The sequence below is a fragment of the Apostichopus japonicus genome, chromosome 19 (assembly GCF_037975245.1).
Source record: "Apostichopus japonicus isolate 1M-3 chromosome 19, ASM3797524v1, whole genome shotgun sequence".
Taxonomy (NCBI): Eukaryota; Metazoa; Echinodermata; class Holothuroidea; order Aspidochirotida; family Stichopodidae; genus Apostichopus; species Apostichopus japonicus.
The window spans coordinates 15,547,603-15,561,444 of NC_092579.1; the positions used below are offsets into that span (position 1 = coordinate 15,547,603).

General features: G+C 37.7%; 1 protein-coding gene across 1 annotated transcript; it reads right to left on the reverse strand.

The window, feature by feature from the left end:
* Positions 1–155: 155 nt before the first annotated feature.
* On the reverse strand, positions 156–13,486 carry LOC139959486 (protein disulfide-isomerase 2-like). Its single transcript, XM_071957142.1, has 10 exons — positions 13,194–13,486; positions 10,526–10,723; positions 9,211–9,482; positions 6,780–6,884; positions 6,147–6,272; positions 4,487–4,687; positions 3,966–4,086; positions 3,238–3,416; positions 2,469–2,558; positions 156–1,702 (listed from the first exon to the last, which is right to left on the reverse strand). The coding sequence occupies exons 1-10, from the start codon at positions 13,336–13,338 to the stop codon at positions 1,628–1,630; spliced, it is 1,512 nt and encodes a 503-aa protein (XP_071813243.1). The 5' UTR covers positions 13,339–13,486; the 3' UTR covers positions 156–1,627.
* Positions 13,487–13,842: the final 356 nt, after the last annotated feature.

Here is a 13,842-nt window from a genome sequence, read left to right on the forward strand (position 1 = left end):
TGAAGTACCAAAACGTATGAAATATGTCCATGGTTCCATTCCTGTTTACAAGCAATCCGTCACAAAACACACACACACACACCCCCACACATACGCCATCATGATCGCGTATGTGACAATTATCATCGTCACCAAAAATGAAAACAAATAGCAAATTTTATTTAGAAATTTTATTTTCGATCTTTCCCAGAGGAGCCTTCAAGGCCAACAAACAACATGCAAAAGAGCCAAATACAATATCTACTTCCCGAATGAAACTTGTTTCTTTACTTTTAAAATAAACGTAAGCAGGGGCCCAGGAAAATAAAAATGGAGAAAAGCAAAATACAAACATTTCGGTAAGAACTTTCAGTCATTGCATAAAAGTCAAGTGTCTCTGTGTTATATTAAGTAGTTTATTGAAGATAAAGGAATCTAGTTTTTTTTTTTTTCTCTCTTCTTTCTTGATAATATCTTTTTCCCATCCAATGGGTAACTTATCTAGGCAAGATTACCGTACATATACTATTACATAACTTTCCCTTTGATCTACTCAGAAGTCCCACCACGACAAAAAGATTCCAATAAACTTCCCTCGACAAAGAGGATTTAATCCCAAATTTCGAAAGGCTTTTGGCACTCCAGGAACTTCTAGAAGCAACTTTCAAGTCTTACGTTTTGTTCTAAAAAACCCTGTTAATTACTTAAGTAATTACAGCAATTAGGATATCACCAACACTGGTGCAAGTTTTTCAAGGCATGATGGCAACAAAAAAAAACCTGATTCTTTTAAAAAAAAACAAAAGCACCAAAATAGGAATGCAACAATTTATCCCTAAATTATCCTTTTTTTTCCTCCAAATGAATCTTCTGAATTATTTATATATATATATATTTTTTCTTTCATCATACTTGCAACCAGGAAGGTACGACCAATTATAAATTCCCTTGGGGCAGATATCTCATTTAATAATTTAGATTCAACTTTTTAATAACCTTCAAGAAAGAGGAATGGAAACGAGAAACCAACACCATTCTCACAAATACAGACAAACCACAAAAAAATCGGAACTAGGAAGACACTAACAAATTGCAATCGATCGTTTGATTGATTAATTAATGGGAAATTAATATCAAATAGGGGTCATAGAGTAACACAAAAGAAAGCCAGGGGAGGTCTTTGCAACATGGGTAGAAGCAGGAACAATGGCTTGGGGGTAGGGGGGGTTTGGGTTGGGGGAGAGAAGGGACTAAAATGAGATATAATAAAGGTTGCTATGGAATTCATATTGAATACAAATATAAAACCTTCATCGGTACTCAATGCTAGAACGCTCTCTTCCACTCAACACATTTCCTGGAGCGGAAGACTCCTCCTCTGAACGTGGCAGTTTTCTTACGGCATTTCTCTCTCTTTCTCTCTTGCTCTCGCTCGCACACGCGGCCCAAAACTCCTCGAGAATTGGGGGCCAGTCAAATTTTGAGTAGATCCGCTCTCAGCAAAACCCATTTCAACCATCGACGACATTAATTTAATGATCAAGGATCGACTCATGTATAATTCTTTGGAACACACCATTTTGTCCCTAGCTTTCTGAAAGGATAAAGGAAAGATTTTTTTTTTTCTAAGATGGGGATTATTGGGGGATCACAATTCATCCTTGACTTCACCTCCCTCTTCCTCATCCTCCTCTTCCTCCTCCTCAAGGTCTTCCTCGAGATCCTGGGAAGAAAAAATAAATAAAAATAAATCTTGAAATGTGTGCAAACATCAATGGACCTTTGGCAACGCTGTTCAAGAACAAGACTCATTGTAAAACTTCACACAACCTTGTAACATTCTCACAGCCCTTACAAGCATGCTAATAAAATCCTTCACACAGCCTTGTAACATTCTCACAGCCCTTACAAGCATGCTAATTATAATAGTATTCATGTAGTCAGGTTTGGGCCTTTGCTTAACATTACACTCTTGGAGTTTTGCCAGACGAAAAAACATGTTTAGAAAAGACAGCTAAGGCGTGACCAGTGTCCATTGACATCGGACACTGTTGCAAATGATCTATTCTTCAATTATTACAAGCAAACTGTTACATACAGCTAGTAATCAACTCATGGTACAGCCACGTTGCTGCGGCTAGTTATTCCATTTCAACGGTACTTTGATACGTAGACAACTGTCTGTCAACATTTACCAAACCAGACGGAACAAATATGAAAGTGACATGTCAATATCACCAATTTTGGCTGCAAACTGCTTAGTTTGATACAAACTATCTTCTCTCACACAAATTTATAACTCTCTGTGTTATCGTGCTATGAACAATGAATGCTTAATTCTACCGTTCCTGGTGGGGGTTTGATAGCAGCCTATGACTACAGGACCTCATCTTCCCTTTTAAGAGTAGCGTTCAATAGAAGACCAGTCTGACAAATTTAGGGTCCAAAAGCAGCTTTGAAAATAACTGATAAGCGATCGGTGGGCTTACCTCATCTGATGGGCCAGCGCCAGTCTTGCCATCACTATCGATGAATGCAGCTAAATCTTCAAGAGTTCTACCGCCGTTGTAGTCAACGATCTAGACAGTAAATAGAAACCACAAGTTCAGAAACAATGTACAGGCAAGGCGGTCTTGGTATGGCTGCAAGCTGTCAAAGTCGGATATAGAATTTATTTCAAAGCATACACAAATATCATTTATAGTCAATGAAGAGTAGGGACCATTTTAAGGTTGTAGGCTATAATTTTCTTATACTGGCACAAAAAAAGAGATTGCCCTTTTTCCTTCTGTAGCCAAGGAGGTTTGCCAAAACCATCTGCTAACATTTTAATCAAGCTTATCACATTCCACTTCAATGTCCATCTGTAGAGACGAATGAAATCTGGAAATATTGCTCTTCTGTGATACAAGCAGAGACATCTAGGTTACATAAGAGGGAATAAATGCCTACACACCCTATCTCCCAATCCTCCCAGCCCTGCATCTACCCTACCCGCACTCTTTTCTTCCCAACACTTGAAAATGCGCTACGCATACAACAATTTTTGCTTCCTTACAAATATTTACGATTTGAATATCGTCCGAGTCTGTGCAGTTTGTTAAGGTCTGACAAAACTGGCGCAACGATTATCTTGAATTCAATATTGAAATGTACTTTCTCCGAGAAATGTGAGAAGGCAACCACAAAGTTTCATTCATATCATCAATCTTTCTGTCTGTATAGCAGCAGGGTAGTGTTACATTATGAAAGACTCACCTCATTTGTTTCTTTCCTGAAATATTTAAGTGTAGGGAAGCTTGTTACTTTGACTTCTTCAATCTCGTTCTTAGTAGCATCCATTTTAGCGATAACTATATCTTCATTATCCTTGTATTTTTCACCCAGCTCGTCGTATATAGGTGCAAGCTGCTTGCAGTGGCCGCACCAAGGAGCGTCTGAAAACATAACGTAGGGAAAAGTTATAGGTTTTCAAAACTGATCGAAGGTGGATTTAATCGTAATAACGGTCATCAGATTACAACAGCCAGTTTACACGCTGCTTTCAAACACCAGTATACACCAGTATATATATATATATATATAGTGCAGAAATTGGCAAACCAAAAGGGTCACTGCAAATTGGAACAATTTGAGGGGATGTTTGGCAGTTTCCTAAAAGTCATGCGTATACTGTAGGAAAGGTCCAATGAACACATGTTTCATATTACCCCTTGAAAATTTTTAAGTAAAGTAATGATTGGGCAGAAAGGTGGATGGAGAGAGGGCATAGTTGTTTTGTTACCCGTCTCAGCCCTTTAGTATGTATTAGGTTCAACTGCAACACCTTTCTATAAAACAACTTAAAATTTGACCTAATTCCCAGCCTAGGACATGTTACACTATTCTGCCACAGTCAATTTGGACAATTATCGCTCTGGCACAAAACGATTCTCCTCAATGATAGATATCTGACCTTTTACGAAATATACAGAATGGGTACTTACAAAATTCTACCAGGACGTTCTTTGATTTATCCAGGACTACTTCTTTGAAATTTTTACCAACGATTACTCTGACTTCGGTGGCGTCCCAATCTTCTGGAACTTCTTCTGACATTAGATGAGGCTACAATGAACAAAAAAAAAAAACGGATGTCAAATCTAGTACCAATTGCAACTGCAAACATTGTCTTACAGGATCTAACAAACTATGAGTTGCAAATATTTAAAACTAGTACCAAGTCTACATTAAGCTACATTAAACTAAATTTAAAAAAAAAGCTTTAAAAAAATCCTCTCTTTGAATTAACATTGATTTTAATTTTTACTACCGATGCAAACCTTTATGTTAGAGGCATGTATCGAGCAATGTCCCCGAGTCTCCAAAGCTAGAGAAGTTTATACTTTTCTTTTCTTTTCTTTGTCACATCTTTCAAACGTAGTCGAACCAGATGGTTTAGGTCCGTTACCTTTCGAGCACTACCCCAAGATTGAAATTTATCCGCCACTGGAGTATCAAATCTTACCTTTAGGCTACCATCGAAGAATCCATCCATAAAAGTTTTAACACTACTCTCTGTGATTTCATCTGTGGGTGGTTTGAACTTCTTCATTTCTCCATCCAGGGTAATGACCCTCATGGTTGGTAGGTCTTCGTCCTTCAGTCCAAAGTACTCGATTATACGTTTGTTTTCTTCCTTCTCGGCATTGATGTAGACAAACAAGCACTGACGGAGGAAGAGAAAACAACATACAGAAAATACCACAAAAAAGGTGGGGCGGGCGGGGGGGGGGGGAAGGGATAAAGTAGAGGACATCACGACAGTAAAAACTGGCATTCTCAAAAGTGTGGCAATGCAACGGACTCAAGATGACAGTGCCTATTTATTGCGCTCTATTTATAATCTTAGCATACTGATGGGCATTAATTCACAAAATATGTCTACAATTCTCTCCAATCATAAATTGACAATTCTTTCTGCTTTCTTGAACATATAACATAGCTACTACAACGGCCTATGATGGCGTTGGTTACTTGAGAGTAAAGCATGATGGTTTAGTTTAAAGCAAGCTATTTTTGTCAAAAACACACCTAGCACTTTAGTACCAGGCTGTTGCTGTGATTGTAGCAAATATTACTGGTTGGATAAGTCTACCAGCCAGCAAGAAATTATAACTGCAAACAAATTAAACAAAATTTTCGCTGTGTTTTTTTTTCAAACAAAACTTTCCATTTCATCCATTCTTTAAGCTGCCGTGAAAAGGCCCAAGAATGATAAACTTAGTTGTTTGGGCTTCCCCACGAGAAATGCTGACGTAAACAGACATGTCTGGCCGTTGGCCAATATTTTCATCAGAATTGAGGTTTTGAGTTTGATGTCTAGCTGATTAACTTTAGGATCTCTAAAGATGACCACAAAACTGCTCAAATGAATGCCACCCACTCAACTCGCAGTCCAGACAAGAGCAATTATAGATATTCTGGTAGTGTGAGCATGCCTCAGACTACGACTGGGAAACTCAACACGTAGTGCTTTTATGAGGGGCCGTCCATGCACTTGGTGACATAGCTCACAACTGTGCCCAGTTGCAGCAAATGACGAGTAAAAAATGTTCCAAACAAGAGATGGTCGTAACCAGGAACCAATCGTTGCGTGTGCAGGAAAGTCTTAAGACTACCGGTCTGGGATGACTAATGAGGACTAGCTCAGGACCCTGGAGATGAGCTGGGTCGCCCTCAGTCCGGACAATTCTGCGGCCAGCTTGGACAGGATACAAACCTAGCAGAGTGATGGAAGCCCCTGGAGGCCTAGACTTAGATCAATTTGCAACAATAGTAAAAATACTAGTTTCTTATCTGTTTTCACACCAAATAAACTTATGAATTTTGATTTTGATCCGATCTCCTCCCCCCCCACCCCCTCTGTTGGCTTAGTGTCCCAGTCACTGTGATAGATCAGCCTCTGATTTTCCGAAAGGTGGTTCAATACTCAGAAGTCTACGTAAGTTCAAAGTGTAAAACAATCTGGACTGACAGAAGTGAATCTGAAAAATGTGAATCACATTTAAAATTCACTGCTAGCTCACTGAATAGTCGTTCAATTGTGATTGTGTGGGATTAGGCTTCCTAACATTTGCTGCAGCATTTGGTGTTTACACAATAAAACCTTTAGCTTAGAGACTCACTTTGCCCTTGTAGGAAGATGCAGCTTTTTGGAATTCACCGTGAATGACATTGAATTTTTCATCTTCAGCTTTCACAAACAGCAAGTTGTGTACTTTGATTTCTCCACCAAAGATCTTGGGAGCAGACTGGTATAAAAGAAGAAGAGACAAATAAAACATTGAAAATTAAAGACATTTCCATTGCAAACAGAAATTTATCAACTGCACACCACAATTTTTTTTTTTTTTTTTAATTCGTACTCTCAAAATAAGTACTTGGCTACAGAGTCAAAGAAAACTGAAAAGTGAGAGGAAAGGAGCTAAAAACCAAAGCAGGCACATGTTTTGTGGCTTCAGGTATCAAAAAAAGATCAATTATATTAAGATAGATAGTGGAATATCTGAAGCAATTTAACCAGAAGTAATCAAAAGTCACTGTTAAGCTCAATCCTGTACCTTGAAAGCCAATCAGTTACAGGCATAGCTAACAACAGTTTACTACCAATAAATTACTGGAATCCTAAAACACAAAACTGTACCTGGGACAAAAGCTACATCTATGGTGATAGCAAATCATGGTAATAAGAAATGCAAGATGGCCTTTTGTTAAAAAAGTATCTAAGAGGAATTTTGAAAGTGAAATTTAAAACGCACCTTGTCTGAAAATTCGATGACCAGTGGCATGCTAGCAGCACCGACAAACTTGCTAATGGCCTCGGCAGAAAATTCCCCGTCGTAATCTTCCCTCTTGTTGTCAAACTGCAAAAGAAACAAAACAAAAGCAGGGAAGTCAGTCATCAAACCATATCACAAAAAAAATAGACAAAAGAAACACCAGAATTCTTCCCCTTATTAGCATAAATTAGCATAAATTAAAAGTCACTGGACTCCCTTGATCATGACAAACTCAAACTTTCTGTGATCCATGAAGGTGGTGTTCTGCAGAGTTTTGACAAATGTGGCAATCGGGGGACTCTCATTAAACCGAACGCACACAGTTAGGATACGATAGAGACTGGAAGTTGTCGATAGGAACCTGGTCCAACGACAACAGTCCAGGAGTTTGGGTATTTTATGTGGTTTGTCTACGACTTGCAGAAATCCTGACAAAAGAAGTGTTCTATATCATTAAGATATGTCCCTAGACAAATAGTAACAGAGCAGAGAATGATAAAGCTTAAGAAGTAACAGCAACAACTACATTGTACAAAAATGTAATCTGTATCATGCATTATATCAGGCGAAGGAGAAACGAGAGGCAGGACGGGGGGTAAAATAATTGCATCATGTACCAACTTGAAAGGCATACTAGCTAAGTTTAACAGTACTGTTAAACTTTTCTAACGTAGAACATCACTTATCGGTGTAACCAATGGCATATTAAAGTGATATTAAAAAAAAAAAAACACAAATTAGCAAGGACTAACGACCCACACTTAGCTACGAGTAATGGTGGTAAATGGTCAATATATATAGCAAACATTGATGAAGCAGGCCAGTGGTTTGTTACCACTGGTCATACTGATTTGACCTGGCATGACTGATAATAATAAGGACCAAGCCAATTTAGGAGTACCTTCAGACCACAAATTGATGCATCCTTCATTTGTACAGGCTGTCTCGTGACAATAGTTAGCGACTTCCTGCCATTTTTTGGCAAATTCCACATTTATACTTTAAGGAGCATACAGACTATCAATTATATCCACAAAAGAATGCCTGTTTATTTACATGGATTGCTGCTTAGAAAAAAAAAATTGCTCCCTAATGTAACAGAAACTTCAATGCCTAACTGTAACTTCGACTAGCAATTACCGCCTTATAGTCCTTATATTCCAACTCAGATGTAAAACAGGATTTTTTTCCTTTTCTTTTCCAAGTTGACTGGATCTTGAAATTAAGCAAGCATTTAGTAAACAGATAAACAAGGATATTAAACACTTGGTAGATTCACTGATGCTATTATCACTTTCATTCCCCCTGCCCCCCCCCTTCTTCCCTTGTGCCTTGAGTTTAACACAGGTTGAAAATCAAAGCCAGGAATTATGATCAGAGTCCCTAAAGTCTAATTTAACGTTTCTCTTAAGCCGACAGTGTGACCTACTACTGTATATGCTTGGATGGTTCGCTGACCATTGACCATGACCGCACTTAAATATTGCACACAGCACTTAATAGATAAGAACAAACCATGAAACAGCCATTTCGTTATTATGATGACACAATGCGTACAAAAGAGAACAACAGAAACTGTTTGCACCTTTTGTGGTTTCTGCCTAAATTACTTGCTCAATTAATGGACCCAATAAGTACAGGTGGGAATCGCACAACTCTGAATTCTGTTTTCTTGTATATTTAGTACAAAGGTCTGCTTCCGTATAGTGCCATGAAAATTAATAATCAACTAGTGCGACACATCTGTTTTATCCTTAATTCTTGCTCTCCCTCTATAATCCAGAAATTCAAATGTCATTGTCACAGCAAAATTTATTGCATAAGACTAAGTAATTCAGGTGACGTACTTCTAAAGCAAAGGTCCTAATTTAAAATCTTGAACTGAGATATAGCCGGAGAAAAACTTTGGTTCGAGCGAATGGCCGACCTGCCAGTCTGAACCCGAATCTAACTTTAACCTTTTAACACAACAATGTCAAGGGAAGGTGGGTAAGGGTGCTCGAGTCGACCGGGCCTCTAATACCATATTATAGTTCAAGACTGCGGGCGGATTTTTTATTCCTTTTTCAGATTGAACTAAAGTCTCTTGCAGTCCGGAGGGAAATCTTTTACAGGCTAAATCCAGCCTGTGTTCTACCTGTTGAGAAACTCTATATAATACAGGGAATATTTTGGTGTTCAGATTTTGAGGCTCTGAATTTTGTTCTCTCATTGACTACTATATATAGTTTCTGTGTAGAACACCCCCCTATACATCTTTAAACTTGTAGCAACGTTTTGAGTCCACTTCTTCTGTACAGCATTTAGCGATTGCAATACCGTCTGGACTATTCCCTGTACCAAAGGGTAAATTGGTACAACAATTTTTTGAACATCACCGACGGGACGCAACCTTCCGTTTTCCTCTTACCTCTTTGAATACGACGATGCCATCGTCCTTGGAACTCAGTTCCTTGATGAGGTCATCGCTGGAGGTGATGGCATAGTCCACAGAGTCGTCCATATCTGCAGCGGTCAAGAAAGCCACGGCATTCTCGCTCTCCACGTTCTTGAAGAAGCCCACGACGTGTACCTCCTTGCCGTCCTTGAATTTCTCGTAATCGTCAGAGTTCTCCAATGTCTGGGCGGGAGGGCCCGTGTTCTTTTCCACCCAGCTTATGATACCTTCCTCGTCGCGGCCACCTAATGGATTTTGAAAAGTTTTTTTTTAATATCGTCAAAAAGAGGGTTGAACCCAGAAAGGATTTGGGAAGAAAAGCAGGCTCTCACTGTGAGCTTGATTGACATTTTGCATTAGTACTAAACATAATTTCTTCAAATTGTACTTGGATCAATCATATATATAATAAATATACATATATATATATATATCAAAGTTCATATTTTTTGCAATGACCAACAAAATTGTGAGCATTTCACAACTGACATTTTCAACAAACAAGGTTGATTTTCTACATTAAAATGATATCAAAAGGAGATAAAGCAGTGTCCAAACTTCCATAGAATTCAGCCCAAAAGCTTGATTATATGTTATACAGTTAACATCTCATATCCCCACACATTACTTAATCATGGGAAAAGAAATTACATGTTCTGGGCCACAGTTTGAACCAATGCATCCAATACCAATCCATTGTAGTCCAATAAATACTTATTTTTTTTTACGATTCCTCCAGGCCTCACAAGACTTTTATTCACAAAGTCTGTCAATAGGACTTGAAGTACTGGCTACTCTCATAGTTGCCTTGTTTTTATTCCAGACCACAAGTGAATCAGGTACTCCCCCATTTCAAATCAGCTATTTGATTTAGTTGATTTTGATCAATTTCATTTAATCTAATACGCTACTAAAACCTCACGACAGTATACAAAATCCTTGCCTTTTTTGATAATCTAATTTCAGTTCAAATGATGAATTAAGCACAAAGGCGCAACAAAATGTAACTATTACGTTCCCACTAAAATATGGTTTGGTAACAAATCCATGGTTCCTGGGGGGGGGGAAGGTGGGGGGGCGGTGAGTAGGGTCGACTTTGCACATCTGCAAGCTTGAGTAAAACTTGATATTTTGGTGACACTGTCCACCAAATACAGACCGTGGCTTAAATATACTTGATCAAAGGAATCGCTGACCAATAATGTTATCGATAGATCGGTCAATGAGATTGAGATGATGTTTGGGTCTGTCTTACCATTTAAAAAAAAAAATTTTGATTTTATTATACCTCCGTAATCCTTAGGAACTCCATGTTTAAAGAACTTCAAAGTTGGGTAACCCCGGACTTCAAATTTTTGGGCGAGTTCTGTTTCTTCTGTTGCATCTACTTTGCCAAGGCGAATTTCGGACCCCTTTTCTTTCAGTGCAGTAGCTGCCTTTCCGTATGGTTCAGCTAGGGCCTTGCAATGACCACACCATGGTGCATCTGAAGACGAAAATGGAAAAAAGAAAAGACAACATGAAATTATAGAGAAACAAGTGGTAACAACTTCAGTTAGTGACATATATACAATATCCAGTCACAAGGCAATTGGCTTAGCTATATGAACCCCTCCGCCCACCCCCACCCACCCCCCACCCACTACGAAGGTTATGATTTGTGAACATGCAACCATGTTATTCTGCAAAGCTTTTCTGTTGAAAAAGATGTATGAAAAATTGAAAATGTACCACAATATACTTAAGCCACACGAATAGTGTTTGCAATGAGATATTGAAATTGAAATGTACAAAAAACTGCTATATATCCAGTATAAGTAATGCAGTTGTGCTACACTGGTTGGACAAGTGGCATTGCAAAGTTATCTGCTTACCAGATCAATAGTCCCCTGTAATATAATCTTTAGCATTTTCATATTAAAATAAATTTAATAGATCTTTTGTTTAATATATGTATATGTTTAATATATTTATATATTTTTTATATATTTATTGTATTGTTGTTTATTTATTTTTATATATTTTATATATATATATATATATATATTTATATATTTTATTATATAAATATTTTATATTTATTATATAAATATATATATATATATATATATATATTATATATATATATATATTTATATATATATATATATATATTTATATATATATATTTATATATATATATATATATATATATATATATTTTATATATATATATTGTATATATTTATATAAATATATATATATCGATATATCTATATATATCTATTATCAAATCTAGCAAAATTTGAAGTCGATTGCCTCTGGAGGCAAAACATCTGGCTAAGTAGATCCAACAATAAAACTTTGGTAGTCTTTATATCTGAAAAGCTCAATTAATTTACATTGCAGAGTGAGCCAGCTAACAGATGGTGGATTACCCTGAGTGAACTTCTGTGCTTATCAGTACTTGAGCTGGTAAATTAATGCATCAAAAGTAAACAGAAGTCGGTCGTACTACGCCTGAACGATTTTTAGAGCCACGTGGACTTACTCTGACAATGCCTGCAGTTACTGTATAAACAATTTCATTACAAATGCTAGAAGTACCTTTTATATGGGGTATATATGGAGATTGGTAACTTACTGCAGAGCCATCCTATTCTGTAAGTTATAATTTTGAACTCATTCAGACAAAATATTACCGTATCAAGTGGTATGCAAGTGAGCCCAGTTTGAGAGGAATATCACTGAATTAACTGATACAGTACCAGTATGTTTTTGAAAAGAATCAAAGTGAACCCATGAAATGGAAGCAAGTGTTCTTCTGTCAAGTGGGTCAAAATGCAAAGAATAAAATCTGCAGCAAAAGAGCAATATCAAATTAATGAACTTTTCTTCCATGAATTTTTGCCCAATTTATTGTAATCCTGTTGTCCAGATTGCTCCCCACACAGGGCTATGTCTGGGTATGGTACCTTTAGCAGGTGTGTATGAGGTTGAAGAGAAAGCCCATAGAGACTGCAATAACATGGAGAGCTATTGTGAAGGTGAGATGGTATGGACTTGAGCAATAAATTTGTGCCAGTCCATATTAAGAAACATTCATTTTTTGAGCCAATATTCTCAGACTGATATATTATGTGTAGGCAGGCAAGTAAGAAGATGATTTGAAGCCTAGTGCTACACTGGAGTAATATGAGGGAAAGGTCAGGGAGGATGTGGGGGGCAGGGGGTAGATAATCAATCATGCATGATCTTGCACATCACTTTAAATATTCTGGGGGAAAAAATTCATACCATTTTGTGAGAACATGTGAAGCAGCTACTAAGTACTGCCAAGTCACTAGGCTAAGAATACTAAATTATGATTGGCCTTGGGTAAACTTACCTACCATAACCTTCTGATTCAAAGAACTTTATGTCAGCTTCTTTTGAAGTAGACAACATAGCCTACTGACAAACTGAACCTTGCCATCTGCCAGAAAGGTATCCAATATGCTTCTTTGAAGAGACCACTACGGCGATGGTTGGGTCTATACCTTTGTTGGTCTTACAATAACTCATCTTCCCCTAAGCTAGACAAGCCATTAATACTGGTTGAAGGAATCATTGAACTAACAATTAAACCTAACTGAAGCACTAGCAGTAGTAGTAGTTAGTACCCTAGGCTACACTAGTACTAGGTGTATTATGCAACCATAAACCATGAGCAGCCAAACTGTAGTACTGTGTATATTATTATGAGGCCTAGGTGGATAAATTATTGAATTCAGGCATTTTTTAAGATCTACGTTAGTCTGGAATAAATGCCTACTCTGAGTGATAGACCCTAGCATAGAACTTCCTATGGTTATCCATACTGTAGGCCCAAAGTATACACTAGAACGTTACCCAGTAAGAACTAACTTGGCCTATGCCGTCGTCTACAATAGTTCATACACAACTCATATTCATACTGTTACACGTAGGTTACTTACAAAACTCGACAAGCACGTATGTATTTTCACTAACAAAACCATCGAAGTTCTTATCAGTTAAAATAGCAACGTTGTCTTCTTCTGCAACTTCGTCTGCGTACGAAACTGCGACCAAGATCGCCAACACGGAGAAAAAGAACTTCATTTCTGAGAGAATTGGAACAGTTGGTCGTACTTGTTCTGTGTAGGTTAGTGTGAACGTGGCAAAGGCCGATCGGCGTTAACAAGATCAGGTACGCGTGTGCAACATAATTTTACCTAGAGGAAGGATAATAGTCAGACCCTGTTCATGTCAGTACATGCGCAGTAATGAAAAGCGGGTATAGATCCGTGTGGAAATGTGATTGGTCCGCCACCTGCTAATACCTACTTGCATATGTATACCAAGGTCGATGCTTTGTAAACAAGTAGGTGGTTGTGTTGAAAGTTGATTGGCGGAAAATTTCTGGCACCAAACTTTAAAAAATCTCTTGTGCATATTTAATTTGCATATTTATATTTACAACGAAAAATGCAAAAGGCTACGTTTTGAAGCAAATGCCATCACGGGGTTCTACAGTTGCAACTAAAATGAGGGGTGGGGGGGGGGGCAGTTCGGTAAAAAGGACATTGATACTGATTGTCCTGGTGATTTGTCTTTTGATCAGAA